The sequence below is a fragment of the Odocoileus virginianus genome, chromosome 27, assembly GCF_023699985.2.
Source record: "Odocoileus virginianus isolate 20LAN1187 ecotype Illinois chromosome 27, Ovbor_1.2, whole genome shotgun sequence".
Taxonomy (NCBI): Eukaryota; Metazoa; Chordata; class Mammalia; order Artiodactyla; family Cervidae; genus Odocoileus; species Odocoileus virginianus.
In genome coordinates, this window is record NC_069700.1 from 26,764,051 (window position 1) to 26,782,782 (window position 18,732).

At 47.3% G+C, this 18,732-nt stretch overlaps 1 protein-coding gene across 1 annotated transcript in view; it reads right to left on the reverse strand.

Moving 5' to 3' along the window:
• Nucleotides 1-8,253, reverse strand: part of ABCC10 (ATP binding cassette subfamily C member 10) — a 19,853-nt gene extending 11,600 nt beyond the window's left edge. Inside the window, exons 1-6 of the mRNA XM_020914157.2 lie at nucleotides 8,049-8,253; nucleotides 7,630-7,801; nucleotides 3,894-5,112; nucleotides 2,421-2,648; nucleotides 1,657-1,813; nucleotides 1,384-1,493 (exon numbers count right to left, since the gene is read on the reverse strand). Coding sequence (XP_020769816.2) covers nucleotides 1,384-1,493; nucleotides 1,657-1,813; nucleotides 2,421-2,648; nucleotides 3,894-5,112; nucleotides 7,630-7,790 — 1,875 coding nt within the window. The 5' untranslated portion in view covers nucleotides 7,791-7,801; nucleotides 8,049-8,253. The remainder of the gene's footprint in view (nucleotides 1-1,383; nucleotides 1,494-1,656; nucleotides 1,814-2,420; nucleotides 2,649-3,893; nucleotides 5,113-7,629; nucleotides 7,802-8,048) is intronic.
• Nucleotides 8,254-18,732: the final 10,479 nt, after the last annotated feature.

The window sequence follows — 18,732 nt, forward strand, 5'->3', positions numbered from 1 at the left end:
AAAGCTCAGGGCAAAAAGCAGTGTTTACACAGACGCCCATTTCTGTGATCTGCAGTTTAAAATTTTCTGTGCTCCCTTCCTTGCTTGACTGTAACATACATTCATGGGGCTATCTGTGTGCATGTCTGTGTGTTCAGTTGTGTCCCCCTTTGGGATCCCAGGGACTGTAGCCCGCCAGGCTCCTCCGTCCATGGGATTTCCCAGGCAAGAATACTGGAGTGGATTCACAAAGGAAAAAAATGTCTTCTCTAGAAAAAGGCAGGGCTCCTAGCAGCTGTCTACGGTGCCCCATCCTGGCAGCCAGGGTGAGCCTGTCTTTGAGTGGGTACCAGACCAATCTGAGACCCATCCCTGGGAAACCTTCCTCCTTCTGGCCGGGGCCTGTAAGTGGAAGGGCTCTCTGCAGGCCTACTTCTGTTTGGGGGAGAGCAAGTCCACAGAGAGGGAAGGAGGCAGATCTAGGAGCCAACAGAAGGACTAGCTCGGCAAGTCGAGGCCTGGCTCAGAGCTGCTGCCGAGATCTGCCCAGGTGCTTGACTGTGGATTCTGCAATTCATCTCTATATCCTTCTTACAAATTCTTGTTGGCTTAAGCTACCTCCAGAGGATTTCTATGACTTAAATCCAAAAAAGCCCCAACTGACACATTAATAAAATTCCTTTGAAAAATTCCAGCCTTGTCTTGCCTGAACTAAGATGAAAAACAAAACATGTAACCCAAGCCAGAGATGTGAGCCAAATGTGGTCAAGGTGGTTCAGGAACTGCTGGAGAACCCCGGGTTGAGCTGTGGGGCAAAGGGTTGGACACGGGTCAGGGGAGAGTGAAAACTCAGGACTTGGTGAACAGGAGTTGCCGTCTTGCCAGGAATGTTCTTGCAAGTGCTCCTTTGACGATGTGTGCCCCGGTGTGAGTCACAGGGTGTGATGCCTTTCCACCAGGCTAAATAGAGGATTATCTAAACCATTTGCAACATCCTTCTGAGAAGGGGCTGCTGGGGCTCACCAGTGTGGGGAAGATAATGGACAAGTTATGGGGTCTGTTCTGAACTCTATGGCCCCTGTGGGACACAGAGAGACAAATGCAATTGCTGGTCTGGACTAGGTGGACTGGTCTGAGCGGTCTGGCGACCAGGGATGGCTGTGACTGCTCTAAAGCCGCTAGGTGTTAGAAAAATGACATCCTGAGATAAAAATCGCCTAAAGGCGAGATAATCTCATCACCTCCCCTATTCAAACCTGCCCACCAAAACCTCTCTGGTCTTCCCCTTGGTAATAAGTCACAGGGGCCGGCTGCTATGATTGGCTCTGTCCTTGTCTATCGGTCACTGAGCCTGCATGTCTTTCATTAGTCTGGAGACTCTCCTAGGGCATTTGACCAATGAACCTTTTTCACTTCGAGGTGACTGATGAAGGTCTCCTGGCTGGTTCCAACTGGGTCCCAAGAGAACAAGGCTTCGTGTAGCTCCAGGGCTGTAGATGGCTCTGTCGGGGGATCTGTACAAGGAAGAAGCCACTCACCTTGGGCTTCTAGTCCACAACCTACCTGCCCCGCCTAGACTCTGCTCCTCTGGCTCTTGGAAACATCTGTGGACAGCAACCGAGGGGCTACAGTTCCCTGCTCCCCTGTGCCAGATTCTGCCTGCCAGCTTCCCATTACCTTGGCTGTAGTAGGCCTGGGGGTCATGGTTGGGAAGGTCGAGGAAACGCTGGATCCGGTCCAGGGACACTTTGGCCTCGAGGAGGCCATTGATCACCCAAGGGAAGTTGTTGAGAGGAAGAATGAGCATGCGCACCAGTGCCAGGGCGGTGAACACCTAAGTGGGGTCAGGGGTTGAAGTATCACCTAAAGCTTAGGAATTATCTGAAGGCCTGGTCTATGGGTGGCCCTGCAAACAGGTCTGTGGAGGGGACAACAGGGAGCAGCAGAACTGAGGGCTTAGCTGGGTGATATTTGGGTTAGAGATGATAGAGGTGGCCACTCCAAGAATATCAGAAATCCAAGATATCCTCCAGGGATCCAGGTCACTCCCTGATAAACACACATGCCCAGCTCACGCTGAGACCTTCTCATAATTTCTAAGGGGCAACATCACCTGGCTAGACCCAGCAGTGGATCGTGAATTTTTCCCCCAGGGCCATAAGAATGAGGCTAAGGGGACCTAACTGGAAGTTGGAGAGGAAGAGGAGGGGAAAAGAAGTAATTCCTTTGCAGAGGGAAGGGTCATATATCCAAGGCCCCAGATGAAAGGTCCCTTCAGAGAACTTCCCGAGAAAGGGAAGGAGAAGGCAGACAGGGACCCTCCATTCCTCCTTCCCAGCAGCACTGAGGACCCCGGCCCACCCCCGACTCCACTGCGGTCTCTGTGCTGCTGCTTCCGTCTCACATCTTCCGGCAGCCATCCCCCCCTTCCTGGTCCTCACCTTGGTGGCAGTGAGCTGGTGCCCCATGAGGACGTAGGTGATAAAGATGACGATGGAGATGACGACTGGCAGGGCAGCCCACAGGTACACACAGGCCGCATCCAGGTACTTGATAACCCAGAGTCGCCCCAGTTCTCGAGCTCGGCAGGCCTCTACGCGGGCCCCCAGCGCCTGCTCCCACCCGAAGAACTTGATGACACGCATGCCACTCAGCAGCTCTGTCACGAGCTAGGGATGGGGATGAGAGAGCAGTGAGAAGTGGAGACACTGCTCACGTGTGTTCTCCTCTGCACAGTCTCGCCAGGCTCCTGGCATGGGATGTCAATTACTTGGAGCTCCCCTATGCCCCAGCTGGTAGCAGGCTGGAGCTGGAATTCCCCCACCTTCTTAGAAGATGAAGTGGTGGAAAGTATTGGGGGGGGGGGAGGTCACCACACTGGGGTAAAAGCACTCCTTCCATTAGATGAGGGACTAAGGACCATTCCCAAAGCCAGAAGATGTGGGCTTCAGAGGCTGGTCACCAGTCTGGCCCCACAGCTTGGGTGGTACAGGAACCATTCCTATGGGAGTACACAGGTGTAGGCCACACCAGAGCCCAGGGTTGGGCAGGCTGATAGACCCAGGTAAAGATGGGCAAGGGCCAGAGAAGCTCCTTGGATCCTAACATTCAAACATCCTCAGCCTGAAAGCCAGGGAGGCACTGGGAGCCTTCCCAGGAGGCCCCAGACACTGGTCAGTAGCTGTAATGGGTAGGGGAAAAGGCCACGCCATAACCAGCTATCAGGGACACCCCCTCGCCATTAGCACTCGGAGCTATGCCAGTAAGAGAAGGACAAGTATGTTGTATGGACCCAAAGCCCATCCCCTCTGAAAAGGTACCACAATCACTGTACATTCCAGAACTGACTCAGCCAGACCCTCACACCTAGAGTTGGCCCAGGCAGGGGGGACACCTGCTCCTTTCCCCACAGCCCACCCCAAAATGTAGCCGGGGTTCTCCTAGGCCTCCACATGTGGCTATGGGGCACTCTGTGCCTGAGATGAGGAGGAGGCTGGAGACTTGGATCCTGGCTCTAACACTAAAATCCCATTTGGCCCCAAACAGCTCAATTCCCACCTCTCAGGATACTATAATATTACTAACAGGCCACATTAACTTCGTGCTTACTTTGTAACTAGCACCGTGATGAGCAGCATCTCGCATGATCCTTCCAACTGTGCTATGAGGCAAGCTACGATTACCCTCATTTCACAGATGAGTAAACAGGAGTCTCAACGAGGTGAAGTGACTTGTCTGAAGTGACTGAACTAGTGAGTGGTAGAGTCGGGATGTGAACCCTGTCCGTCTTTCTCTAGTCCGAGCTCCTAACTTCTAGAGCACACACTCTCTTGGGTACTGTGCATGGGAGACCTGGGCACCAGAAGGCTGGGTAGGGTCTCTGGACAGCTGAGGGACCCCAGGCAGCCCCTCACCTTAACCCGCGCGTCCTTGTGCTGTAGCATCTCCTGGTTGCTGGCCATGATGCGGGTGGCAATCACTTTGTTGACAGGTACCAGCAGCAGTGCCAGGATCAGACCACCCACGAAGGCCACGCCCACCTGCTGGTGCAGCAGATAGAGGGTGATGGCCAGTTGCAGGGGCAGGCCCCAGGCCTCGTGAAAGCTCCCAGCAAAGTTGAGCAGCCGCTCAGAGTCGGTGCCTAGTAAGTTCAGGGCCTCCCCGGCAGGAGGGCGTCTGGGCCCCAGCTGTAAAGCCTTTCGGTACAGGATGTTCAGCACAGCCCCCCGTGCCTGAAGAGCCACCTTCCGAACCTCATACCCATACTGATTCTGCAGCACGGCTCCCAGAACGGCTCCACCGGTGAGCCCCAGGGCATACAGCAGGCCGTGGCTTAGTGGCTCTTGCCCCTCCTCCAGGAAGCCCACCAGGAGGGACAGCAACAAGGGCCCCGAGAATCCCAGCATGGTCCCCACCAGCTTGAGCAGTCCAAGAGCCAGGTAGCAGCGCCCAAAGGCCCCATACAGGGTCCTCCATAGCCGGGCCCCTTCCTGCCAGTGCGCCTGGAAGACACGGGCTAGGTAGGTTGGGTGCAGCCTGCGGGGGAGGCGGCAAGTGTCCTGGGGCTGCCGGAGCTCGCCCCGGGCCCCACGGGCCAGCAGCGGTGCCAGCCAGGCATAGGAAAAGCGGGACAGCCAGCTCTCTCCATCTTCAGCCACCTCGGGCTCCTGGCCCTCAGAGAGGAGGGGCTCCTGGGCCCAGGGTTCCCGTGACCGCCCGGGGACTGCCCAGCCCAGTCCATAGGCCAAGAGAGCAGCCAGCTGCAGGATGAGGAGACACAGGCGGGAGAGGGGCCCTGCGAGAAGCGGTGGCAGGAGTGTGCCCCGCTGGCAGTGCCACAGCAGGGTCAGCACCAGGGCTGGGGCTGGCAGGAAGGCAGCCAGAGCCAAGGCCAGGGGCCCCCGGGAGCGGCCATGCGGGGCATGAGCCAACACCCACAGGGCCAGGCTGTGGCTGATCCAGGCCACGGCCGCCATGCCCCCTGCCAGCACCTCGAGCCCTGTGGGCCCTGGGCCTGCTCCTGGTGGCAAAATGACTGGAAGCAGGTCGAGCAGTGGAAAGACGGAGAGCAGGACGGAAGCTGCGAGTCGGAGGCGCCAGCCGGGACTGTAGTGTGGGGTGTAATCTGGATTCCTGGGGACAACGGGGAGAAAGAGAAAAGAAGGCACATCACAGTTGACTCAGGGTCCAGACAGACCTCCAGCAACTCACTCACTGGGAGGGAATCAATTCCCTTTCCTGCCTTGTATATGTTATTCTCATCCCATTTTACCCTGGAACTCATGGTCTTTTCTCCCAGGAAATCTTCCTGGATTAACCTAATCCATTTTCTCATTTATACACCATTTCTGATCATTCTTTCACCACAGAAATAAAAACAATTCTGAGTTAAGGTTGTACTGAACATGAAGATTCTAATTACAAAACAAACAAATAAAACACACACACACCTCACCTCAACCTAAATTTCCTACAGATAACCTCTACGGGGTGAGTTTTCACTTTTACAAAAGTATCTACTTAAAAGAGCCCTTCTGCAGCCATGAAGTTAAAAGATGCTTGCTCCTTGGAAGAAAAACTATGACAAACCTAGACAGCATATAAAAAAGCGGAGACATCACTTTGCCGACAGAGGTCCATCTTGTCAAAGCTATAATTTTTCCAGTAGTCATGTATGGATGTGACAGTCAGACCATAAAGAAAGCTAAGTGCTGAAGAATTGATGCTTTTGAACTGTGTTGGAAGACTCTTGAGAGTCTCTTGGACAGCAAGGAGATCAACCTAGTCCATCCTAAAGGAAATCAGTCCTGAATATTCATTGGAAGGACTGATGCTGAAGCTGAAGCTCCAATACTTTGGCCACCTGATGCGAAAAGCCAACTCGCTGATGTCCCTGATGCTGGGAAAGACTGAAGGCAGGAGGAGAAGGGGACGACAGAGGATGAGATGGTTGGACGGCATCACTGACTTGATGGACATGAGTCTGAGCAAGCTTCAGGAGTGGGTGATGGACAGGGAAGCCTGACATGCTGCAGTCCATGGGATCACAAAGAGTCACACATGACTAAGCAACTGAACTTAACTGAAAAGAGCCCTTAAATTCACCTGAACACTATTAGATGAATAAAAATTTGACTTACACACAGCTTCTATACTTTATTAGTATAGCTTAAACTTGCTGAAGCCTCAAGATATTCCACTCTCTGTCTCTCTAATGGTTGTAGAAGATGGTGTGGATCATTTTTGCAGCTCCATTAGCTGAAGAAAAACATCTTTTGAGTTTTGTCTGTAACTTCTTGGCTTGCAAAAAATGTTTTTAATAAACAGAAGGGTGAACTATCTGCATTAAAAAACACTCCCTTTGTTGTTGGGTTACTTAAATTTTTAATTGTATAGTGAAATGTTTGGAGTTTCCTTTAAAAAGTTCAGTGATCACAGTTACACAAAGGGGTTTATATTTGAGTAAAAGTCAGCCTTTAATAATTCTTAAGATGTGGGGACAGAAGAAGAAACATTGTGAGCCCTTGGAGGCTGGTACACTGGCTCCAAGTTGGTCATTAACCAGGCTTATGAACATGGGCAAGTCTCTTCTTCACTGCATTTCGTTTTTCTCATCAGCACAGTGAGCAGTAAGGAGTCTGGACCCAAAGCCCTCTGAAATCCTTTCCTGTCTGAGATTCTGGATCTCTCTTACTTGTTTGAGCAACTTACAAGAGTCTGTTAAGTGAAGTGAGATAAACATAATTTCTATGGATTATATACTGGTCTTTCTTGCCTTTTCCTTACACCATGAGTTCTGAAAGGACTATGCCCATTTTAAAAAGATACTTGTCTCAGCAAGGTCGGTGTCCCTCTTGCCATCTCCAGACTTTTTTCTCTTCATAAGGGACAAATCAGGATTCCTCCAAGACCAAGCAGATCTGAAGCTTCTCCTATCCAAGGAAGGGATTCGCCATCCCCGTAACTCATCTTAGGTAAGGATCCATTTGTCTGTTAGACTAGACAGGTTAGACCTCTCTCTTGCCTTATCAATAGCCAGAGTGAGATTAACTTTACCATATCCAGCTATACAGGAACTAAGCACAAAATCAAGGTAAGTTCAGCACCTGCATCTTATAGCCCCAAATGGAGGAAGGATTAAAGTTCTAATTTTGCTCTTCTCTTTTACCTACCGCTTCCTCTCCAGATGAGTACCTATGCTTTTCTTGGCCTAGAAACACTTAAGTTTCCTAGATGGCAGGGGTGAGAAACTGGTCCAACAACTTCAGCACACATCAACCTTTTTGGCTTAAAAACACTGTTCACCCACTTTCGTCTCCAATTCATGACAACTATGATTGGGTATCTGACAATCTACAAAAGTGATGATTGCTACCATGCATCAGGCCTTAAAAAAAAATGTGCCAGACTCTGCACTATTTGCTTAAATGCATTATCTAATTGAAGTCTCTCAACAGTGCTATGAGGCGCAGGGAAAACAGGTTAACTTGCCCTCAAACAGACACAAGGTTGCAAAGTGGTAATGCCCACACTTTAGTCTCCTTTTTCCCTAGAGACCTCACTATTTCGGTTACACTTCCGCGGAGACGTGGGTTTCGAGTGAAGTCTGCAGGCACACACGGACAGATGTCTGCACCCGTCTCTACTCACCTCGGGTGGCCCCAGTGGCAAGCACTGAGCACGGCCAGGAACGCGTGGGGCAGGGCGCTGAGAGCCAGCTGGGTGAAGCAGTGGCCGGTGGTGTCCCCCTCCCACACCGGGAGCGGCTGCAACGCGCTGGTGCCGCACAACCGGGCCAGGAACCTCTCCATCGAGGCCTCACCTGCGGGGACAGCCGAGGGTGGAGGAAGGGAAGGTCCCTTCCAGGAGAGAAATCCGCGTTCCCAAAGACCCGGCCCAGGCAGGGAAACCGGCACCAGAGGGGGCGGGACGCCGACCAGGAAGCGGGGTGGAGCCAGAGTGACAGGGCGTCCCCTGACGACCCTCGCCGCCTCCAACCCCGCCCACTAACCCGCGGGACCTTCCCTCGCTTCAGCCCGAAATCTGGATGCCGCCAGTTCTTGCGTTACCTCTGCGGTAGAAAGCGAATTGCCTTGGCTCCCAGAAGCTGGCGGCTTTCTGTACTGGTCCCCTAGCCGGGTTCCGCTTTTCCCCACTCCTTGTGTCCCCGTCCCCAAAGATCCGGAACGTTTAACTTGAAAAAGCTGTTTTCCACCGGATCCTGAAATCCCGAACACTGGTGGAAGCGAAAGAGCCTGCGGCCGACGTGGGACCCTGCCCAGGCTCGCTTGGCACCCCCTAGAGGCGGGATGACCTCCCAGGTGCGCACCGGCCCTCATCTTGGGGCTTCTGTGCGCGTGCGCCCCGCTCTCTGGGGGATTCTCCGTAACGGGGCGCACTGATGCGGGTCTCACGGTTACACTGCTGGTTACGTGCGCTTCTGCTGCCTCACTTGCAAATGGACTGATCTCAGCTGTAGTGAAGCTTCAGTCATACTCTCTCACTTGGAGTACTCGCTCCCATCTGTTTACTGTTTACTAGCAGGCACATGCGTTTCACAGTAATTCAGAAAGCTTCCAGCCGTGCGAAGCTAAACGGGCGAGCTACGTGCCGCTTGTTGTTGTTTATTCCCTAAGTCGTGCCCGACTCTTCGCGACACTACGGACTGTAGCCCTCCAGGCCCCTCAGTCCGTGGGATTTCCCAGGCAAGAATACTGGAGTGGGTTGCCCTTTCCTTCCCCAGGGGATTTTCCAGACACAGGGATGGAACCCGCGCCACACCAAGACTGATGGCCTTTGGGAAGTTACCTAACCTCTGTGAACCTCAGCTTCTTTATCATTAAAAGCGGGCAGTAATATCACTACCAAAGTACTGTTGATAGAGTTGAATAATTAATTTAGAGTGCTACTAGGCAAGTGTCTTGCTTAGAGTAGGAACACAGGAAATAAATCTTTTAAGGAAGCAGTGGGAAAACATAAGTTTTATAGTTCAATGGGACTGAGCTTGAATCCTGAGCCCACCAACTTTTAGTAGTGTAATCTTGGGCAGGTTACTTCTGTATCTTAGTTTTATTACTTGTTTAAGGGGCATTCCCTGGTGGCTCAGCTGGTAAAGAATCCACCTGCAGTGTGGGAGACCTGGGTTTGATCCTTGTGTTGGGAAGATCCCCTGGAGAAGGGAATGGCTACCCCCTCCAGTATTCTGGCTTGGAGAATTCCATGGACTGTATAATCCATCAGGTGGCAAAGAGTCAGACATGACTTGGCGACTTTCACTTAAGGGGCGTGGTATTGGTAAACACCTCACACAAGTATGTGCGGTACCCAAAGAAAAGTAGCTCAACAGATAACTAAGATTATCCCTTTTAATATCAATGAGAAGCCTAGACTCTCTAATGTCAGAAATTAATGCTCCTAACACAACATTGTAAGTCAACTCTACATCAATAAAAAATTTTAAGTGAAATTAATGGTCCTGTTTTTACAAATTAAGATGTGTAGGTGTGCATTTCACACCCCCTAATAATATATGGATCATTTAGGCATTGATCATCAATGGCTGCTAATTCACAAAGGGAGAGATACCCAGAGGTTATGTGCCTCCTTATGAAAAATAAAATATTTTTGCCAAAAAAAAAATATCTTGAATTGATCAAGACACGGACTCTAATTATGTAGTTACAAGAAATACAGGACACAGCTAAACAATACTACAGAGCTACATGCAAGTTTATATTAGTCACTGTAAACAAATATGTCATCCTAGACAAAGATAAATGTTTCTCATTGCATGGGTATGAGCAGGCTGGTGTGAAGTTAATTGTGGGGAAGCTAAGAACCAGAGGACAGGAGGGCTGTTTAGAGAGGCCACTTCTGAACAGAGGGGCAGTTAATGTTAAGGGCAGTTCTGTTAAAAATCACTCCTCCTCCTTTAGCACCTTCCACTGCCAACCATGGCCAGCTTGGTGCTCAAGCACATCTGAAAGGCTCTAGTTCCCACTGACCATCTAGAGAAGGTAGTGCAGAGTGTGGTCCCCTCATTTTCATAACCCTCCAGGGTCCTAATTTTCAGTGAGAATTTTGGCAAAGGAGTCATACTATCAATAGGATCCTTTCTGGCTGCCACAAACAAGCAATTTACATTGTCCCAGATAGAGGAGGAAAGAATTTGAAACCAATAATTCCTCCATTTAATACTGTTTGGCAGACTTCCCAAAGTCTGTGGTTAAGAATCTGCCACAACTACAGAGCCCGTGCACCCTAGAGCCCACGCTCCACAACAAGAGAAGTCACCGCAATGAGAAGCTGGCACATCGCAACTTGAGAGTAGTCCCTGCTTGCTGCAACTGGAGAAAGCCCACACACAGCAATGAAGACCTAGCACAGCCGAAAAAAAAAAAAAAAATATATATATATATATATATATATATATATATATATATATATATAATTCAGCCCCTTAGTTCCACCCAGTTTTCTGGAGAAATTTTACACCATGGTTTCTAAAAATGGGGCCAAAGGTACAATTTTGTCTCCTTCCTTCCACTTTGGGGAACTGTTGGAGTAACAGCTAGGTAACAAGAGGAGAGCTGAAGAGGGAGAGGAGGAAATCACTGGTCACCAGATGATTTGAATTCCATAAGGTGGAAGGATGGCCCACTTCTCTAAGACCTGAATGGCCAACCAAAGACTCTACAACTTTGAAAACTGACTGTAGTTTTGAGACTTATATAACCTGAGCACACCAGACACTCGCGGAGCTGGTGGGAGTGGGGTGGGCAAAGGCAGCTGAGCGCCCAGGAGGGGGTCGGAGGGAGGGGAGGGCGGTGGAGGAGCTCTGAGGGATGAAGTTCTCCTAGGTGTTCATTTTCCAAGGCGCTAGGTTCTGTTGTGGGGGCTTCCCTGGTGGCTCCCTCGGTAAGGAATCCGCCTGCAATACCGGAGGCCCGGGTTCAATCCCTGGGTTGGGAAGATCCCCTGGAGAAGGAAATAGCAACCCACTCCAGTATTCTGGCCTGGAGAACTCCATGGACAGAGGAGCCTGGCAGGCTGCGGTCTATGGAGTCACAAGAATAGGACATGACTTAGTGACTAAATCACCACCACCACCAGGTTCTGCCTTGCTAGCCCCCTCTTGGCTTACTTTCTCTTTTCTGTCTGCACTTTGCTCCATGATTATCAGCAAGATAATTTTCTGGAGGGCAAGGGGGCAAGTGTGGTTAGGACTGAAAAATGGGCAAAGCCCCTGGCACACCCAGGCTTTGCTCTGCCCACATCATCTCACGCAGGTCACCGTGTGAGTGGTCGCCTGGAGTGGTTCTAGTCTTAAGGCCGGGAAGGGAACAGGAAGTAGGCCTGCCCACACCACCTGTCTTCTGCTTTTCTTTCTCCAAAACAACTTTTCATATAAATGGGGTCATACAACAAGTGGTCTTTTTTGTCTGACTTCTTTCACTTAGCACAGTGGTTTTTTTTTGTTTCGTTTTTAATTTATCTATTTGGCTGCCCTGGGCCCTAGTTGTGGCACTTGGGATCTTCAAACTTCTTTCAGGCATGTGTGATCTTTAGCTGCAGCACGTGGAATCTAATTCCCTGACCAGGGATCAAACCCAGGCTCCCTGCATTGGGAGCCCAGAGTCTTAGCCACTGGATCACCACGGAAGTCCCTAGAACAATGTTTTTGAGATTCACCAATGTTGTAGCATATATCAATAGTTTGTTCCTCTTTTTTAAAAAATAGCTCTAGTGAGAGATAATTCACATAAACAATTCACCCACTTCAGTGGTGTTTAGTGTGTATTCAGATACATTCAACCATCATCACAGTCAACTTTGGAACATTTTCATCACTTCAAAAAGAATCTATGTAGGAGTTCCCTGGTGGTTCAATGACACTTTCATTAGGGTGGTGGCCCCAGGTTCAACCCCTGGTCAGGGAACTAATATCCCGCAAGCTGTCCAGCACAGTTAAAAGAAAGAAACCTTGTACCTTCGCTATCGGGCTTCCCAAGTGGCGCTAGTGGTGAAGAACCTGCCTGCCAGAACAGGAAATGTAAGAGCCTCAGGTTGGACTCCTGGGTGGAGAAGACCCCTTGGAGGAGGGCATGGCAACCCACTCCAGTATTCTTGTCTGGAGAGTCCCATGGACAGAGGAGTCTGGAGGGACACTCCAGAAGGTAGCACAGCGCTGGACACAACTGAAGTGACTTAGCATGCACGCCCCTTAGCTATCAGTCTTTTATTTCCTGTCACCCCCCTCATTTCTAGCTCTAGTCTGTCTCAAAAGATTTCCTTATTTTAGCCTTCCATGTGAACGTGTGTGTGTTAGTCACTCAGCTGTGTCTGACTCTTTGCAACCCCGTGGACTGTGTCCTGCCCGGCTCCTCTGTCCATGGAATTCTCCAGGCAAGAATACTGGAGTGGGTTGCCATTCCCTTCTCCAGGGCATCTTCCAGGTCTCCTGCATTGCAGGCAGATTCTTTACCATCTGAGTCACAGGGAATTTTCATATGAATGCAGTCATATAATATGTGGATTTTGGGGGTTTTTGGCTATGCAGCTCGTGGGATCTTAGTTCCGTCTCAGGTATTGAGCCCGGGGCCACAGTGGTGAAAACACCAAGTCCTAACCACTGCGCCACCAGGGAACTTCCTCTGTGGTCTTCTTTGATTGGTTTCTTTCACTTAGTGTAATGTTTACAAATTGTTGTCACATGTGTCTGTACTTCATTCATTTTTTTCTTTTTATTGTGATAAAATAAACACAACATAAAAGTTACCATTTTAAATGTTTTTAAGTGTACAGTTCAGGGGTATTAAAATACATTCCCTTACATAACCACTATCCAGCGACAGTACATTTTCCATCTTCTCAAATTGAAACTCTAGACCCATGAAATACTAACTCCCCATTCTACCCCTCTCTCCAGCCCCTGGCAACCACCATTCTGCTTTCTGTTTCAATTAATTTAACTAGTCTAGGTATTTCACTTAAGTGGATTCATACAATATGTCTTTTTGAGACTGGCCTATTTCACTTTTTCATAGATATTTATTTTCATCTGTATTGTTCTGTACAGGAGTATAAAAATAAAATTGATTTTTTAAATAGTGATCTTGTGTCCTGTAACCTTGCTGAACTTGTTTATCAGTTATAATAGTTTCTAGTGGATTTCTTATATACAAGATGATGTCATCTGTAAATAGAAATAGTTTTACTTTTTTCTTTTCCAATTTGGATGCCTTTTTTTCTTTAAAAAATACCTTCTTGGCTTTATTCAGCAGTTCATGAATCAGGCAGCATCCAACCTAGCAGACAGAAGCGCACTCCAAGGGGCTGCACAAAACGAGACTTTTGTTGGCCAAATGAAGCTGATCAAGGAAGTTATGCTATACCAAAAAGCAGGTTTGTTATTGCAAGGTCGCTTTCCTTTAGCGGATGGTGGGGGTCTATTAGGCAAAATGATGTCAAAATCTTTGCTCTCTGTATTCCAATGCCAAATAGAAATATGGAGACAGAATTATGGAGGAGAAAGAAACAGTGGTTTTATTTCTTTGTCAGGCAAAGGGGGAGTACAGCAGACTAGCGCCTCAAAAACTATGCCTCCCACCTTTTATTTCTTTTTCTTGCCTAAATCAGCCTGGGTAGAGCCTCCATCACTATGTTAACTAGAAGTGGTGAGATTAGATATCTTGTCTTCTTCCTGATCTTAGGAGGAAAGCGTTCAGTCTTTCACCATTAAGTATGATGTTGGCTGTTTATTTTTCATAGATGTCCCTTATCAGGTTGAAGAAGTTTCTATTCCTAATTTGTTGAGTTTTTTTTTTATCACAAAAGGGTGTTGGGTCTTGTAAAATACATCTTTGTCTATTGAGATGATCATGTAAATTTTGTTTTTTATTTTATTGGTAGAATGTATTACATTAGTTGATTTTCAGATATTGAACCAATCTTGCATCCCAGTTCTTTCCTTTTGATTCCTGAATAGTATTACATTGAATGAATATATCACATTTTGTACATCTGTTCATCTGCTGGAAGAAATCTGGGCTGTTTCCAGTTTTGGCTATTATGAATCTCACTAATATAAATATTCCTGTAAAAGTGTTTGTGTCTACACTGGTTTTCATTTCTTTAGTCTGCATGCGTGCTAAGTCAGTTCATTTTGTCTGACTCTTCATAACTGTGTGGACGGTAGCCTGCCAGGTTCCTCTGTTCATGGGATTCTCCAGGCCAGAACACTGGAGTGGGTTTCTGTGCCCTCCTCCAGGGCATCTTCCTGACCCAGAGATCCAACCCTAGTCTCTTACGTCTCCTGCACTGTCAGGCGGGTATTTTTGTCACTAATGCCACCTGGGAAACCCCTTCATTTCTCTAGGGTAGATACCTAATTGTGACTTTGCTAAGTCTTATGGTAAATTTATGTATGTCTTTAAAAAAAACTGATAAACTGTTTTCCAAAGTTGCTGTATCATTTTACATTCCGAGTGTCTAAGATTTCCTATTTCCTCACATCCTGGCCAACCTTTGTTATTTTCTCTCTCTTTTTATTTTAGCCATACTAATGGGTGTGAGATGGTATTTCATTTCAGTTTTAATTTGCATTTCCCTGATGGATAATAGGTGGCTTCCTTGGTGGCTCTAATGTTGAACAGGAGGGAGGGCAAAGTATATCCATGGCCCTTATAGGGATTTCCATGGGAAAGGCAAGGAAGAGCAAGAAAAACAATTTAAGATTGGCTAGTTTGAATAATTTTGGTGTGCTGTAAGCTGTAGGGTTAGTCTCCAGTTAACTGGAACTTAAACTTGACATGATTTAGTGTAGGGGAAATATTGGTTTGGTGTGTGAGAGTTAGATAAGAAGGTAGCTGGGGCTGTAAACCCTGGATTCGTTGGTATGCATATGAAGGGCGTGCTTGTAAGCAAGTCATTTGTTGTTTAGTTGCCAAGTCGTGTCTGATTCTTTTGGAACTCCATGGACTACGGTCTGCCAGGCTCCTCTGTCTGTGGAATTTCCCAGGCAAGAATACTGGAGTGGGTTGCCATTTCCCTCTCCAAGGGATCTTCCTGACCCAGGAATCGAACCTGGGTTTCCTGTGTTCAAGGTGAATTCTTTATCACTGAGTCACCTGGGAAGCCCAGGGAAGTTATTGTCTTGCTGGAGCAGTTTCTCCCAGCAAGATAGTCTTTTTTTTAAGATGTAAAATCACCATAATATACTGAACAATTTAAATATTTACATTACCATGTGTTTATATATATATATATATATATATATATATATATATATATATATGGGTCCTTGGCAGTGAATGCATGAAGTCCTAACCACTGGACCACTGGGAAATTCCCTGATACATTTTAAACATACCTTGTTTTTTTGGTCCAAATCTTGTAGTCTACTTTTAACTCATTCAGTATATTGGCCAAGTCTGTTCCCTTTGTCAAATACTTCACCTTCCAATTAAAATGAGCAAGTTAATTGGGCTTCCCTGGTGGCCCAGTGGTTAAAAGTCCACCTGTCAATGTAGGGACACAGGCTGGGTCCCTGGTCCAGGAAGACTCCACATGCCCAAAGGGCGACTAAGCCTGTGCACCCCAACTACTGGGCCCTCACTCTCCAGAGCCCAGGAGCCGCAACTAGTGAAGCCTGGGCACCTAGAGCCCACGCTCCGCAGCAAGAGAAGCCACCGCGTTGAGAAGTCCGCACAGCGCAGCTAGGGAGGAGCCCAGCTCGCCGCAGCTAGAGGAAGCCCAAGCACAGCAATGGAGACCCAGCACAGCCAAAACTAGAATCAACAGAAATCAACAAATCTTTAAAAAACTAAAATAAACAGATTCGTAATGGCCCTGTGATGGCGACACCTCACTCCGAAGTTTAAGGCTAAATACATTGAGAAGATATGCCATCTTGCCATGAATTTTCTCTCGAATGAAATAGGGTGACGTCATCTGCTGTGGGTTCTTACCTACATTCTCTTTGTTCTGTTCTCACAGGACCTCCACTTTGTAGTCAGGGAGCAGAAGAGAGGAGATGGCTGGGTAAAAATGAGCATCCGTGCAACCACACTCCACAATATATCTGAATTCAGAACACCTCATCATGGGCCAAAATACCCTGTTCGTAATCATGCTTGCCCACGACAGAAACACACACAATCATCCCTCTCATCTGCAGGGCGTTGGTTCCAGGATCTCCATGGATTCTAAAACCCAAGGATGCCCAAGTCCCTTGTATAAGATGGCATTGTGCGCTCAGCCCTCTGTCTCTGGGGTTTGGCATATGTGGATACATAGTACCTACAGAAAGAGACAGCAAGTTCAGCAGAGAACCCTGAGTAAACAGGACTCTTTTGTTCTTTCCACAAAGTTTTACACGCTAGGGAATTAAATCATATTTTTATGTTGAATTTTTTTCAGTGTTTTATTTTGAAATAGTTATAGATTCACAGGAAGTGGCAAAGAATGTACATAGAAATCCCCTGTATCCTTCATTCAGTTCTCCCAACCCCCACGGCCACATTTTGCGTAACTATAGTACAATGTCAAAACCAGGAAACAGATTGGGACGATATGCATGTAAAGTTTCATATCATTTTATAGCGTAGATTTGTGTAACCAGCTTTGCAACCAAGATACAAAGCTACTTACTTAACCAAAAAGATCTCTCTCCTGATACTCTTTACAGTCACTGCCCCCCGCCCCCCCACCAATTTCTGTCCTTAATTTCTGGTAATTAACTTTCTACCTCTGTAACTTTGTCATTTTGAGAATGTTATACAAATGAAATCATATGACATTTTGAGAGTGTTTTCTCTTTCATTCAGCATAATGCCCTCGAGATCCGCCCAAGCTGTTTTATGTATCACTTGTTCCTTTTTAATGTTGAGTAGTACTCCATGATATGGATGTACCATAGTTTGTTTTACCGTCACCTACAGGGATACATCCTAAGGAGATCAGTCCTGGATGTTCATTGGAAGGACTGATGTTGAAGCTGAAACTCCAATACTTTGGCCACCTCATGCGAAGAGTTGACTCGCTGGAAAAGACCCTGATGCTGGGACGGATTGGGGGCAGGAGGAGAAGGGGACGACAAAGGATGAGATGGCTGGATGGCATCACCGACTCGATGGACATGAGTTTGAGTAAACTCTGGGAGTTGGTGATGGACAGGGAGGCCTGGCGTGCTGCGATTCATGGGGTCGCAAAGAGTCAGACACGACTGAGCGACTGAACTGAACTGAACTGAACAGGGGGACATCTGAGCTGTTTTCAGTTTTTGACTACTACAAATGAAACTGTTATGAACATTCATGCATCAGTTTTTTTTTTCATGCATCAGTTTTATGTGGGTGAAAATTACTATTTGGGAGGAATAAACATATAGGAGTGTGATTGCTGTGTTATATGGTGTGTGTGCATATATGCATGTGTGTTCAGTCGCTAGTCGTATCCTATTATGGACTTCAGCCCACCAGACTCCTCTACCCATGAAGTTTTCCAGGCAAGAATACTACAGTGGGTTGCCATTTCCTACTCCAGGGGATCTTCCTGACCCAGGGATCAAACCCATGTCTCCCGCGTCTGCAGCATTGGCAGATAGATTCTTTTGCCACTGCACTACCTGGGAAGCCTGTGTTATATAGTGAACATATGCTTTGTTTTTTTAAATAACTGCCAAACTATTTTCCAGAGTGACTATACCATTTTAGTTTCTTATTCACATTGTATGAGAGATTTGGGAATTCAGTTGCTCTGCATCATCACTAGCATTAGAAATTGTCATTAAAAAAATTAGCTGTTCTAATAGGCCCAATTTTTTTTTTTTTTTGGTCACATTGTGTGGCTTGGAGGATCTTAGTTCCCTAAACAAGAAACCCCTTGCCCCCTGCAGTGGAAGGGTGGAGTCCTAACCACTGAACCACCAGGGAGTTCCCTCTCTTCTCACGATGGTTTTAATTTGCATTTCCTTGTTGGCTAGTGATGTTGAACATTTTTTCTGATATACTTTTGTCACCTGTATATCCTGTTCGGTGAAATATCTCTTCATGCTTTCTGCCCACTTTCTAGTGGGTTATTTGTTTATTACTGTAACGTTCAGTTCAGTTCAGTTCAGTCAGTCATGTCCAACTCTTTGCCCCCCTATGGACTGTAGCACGCCAGGCCTGTCCATCAGCAACTCCCAGAATTTACTCAAATTCATGTCCATTGAGTTGATGATGCCATCCAACCATCTCATCCTCTGTCGTCCCCTTCTTGTCCCGCCTTCAATGTTTCCCAACATCAGGGTCTTTTCAAATGAGTCGGCTAGTTAAATTTCTTAGATAGTGGCATTTTTGTGAGATATGTGGTTTGCAAATATTTCCTCCCAGCTTGTTTTCTCATTCTTTCAATGGCTTTTCACAGAGCAAAAGTTTTCAAACTGATGAAGTCCGATTTATCCATATTTTTTCTTTGTGGAGCACGTTTTTGATATCAAGTTGAACAACTCTTGTCCTGGCCCTAGGACCCAAAGATTTTCTCTTGTGCTTTCTTCTAGAAGTTTATTAATTTCATGTTCTACATTTAAATCTGTGATACATATATTTTGAGTCAACTTTGGTTTAAGCTGTGAGATTTAGATTGAGATTCCATTTTTACTTTTTTTTCCTACGTATATCCAGTTGCTCCAGCATTGTTTGTTGAAAAGACTGTCCTTCTGGACTTCCCTGGTGGTCCAGTGGTTAAGACTCTGTGATTCCACTACGGGGC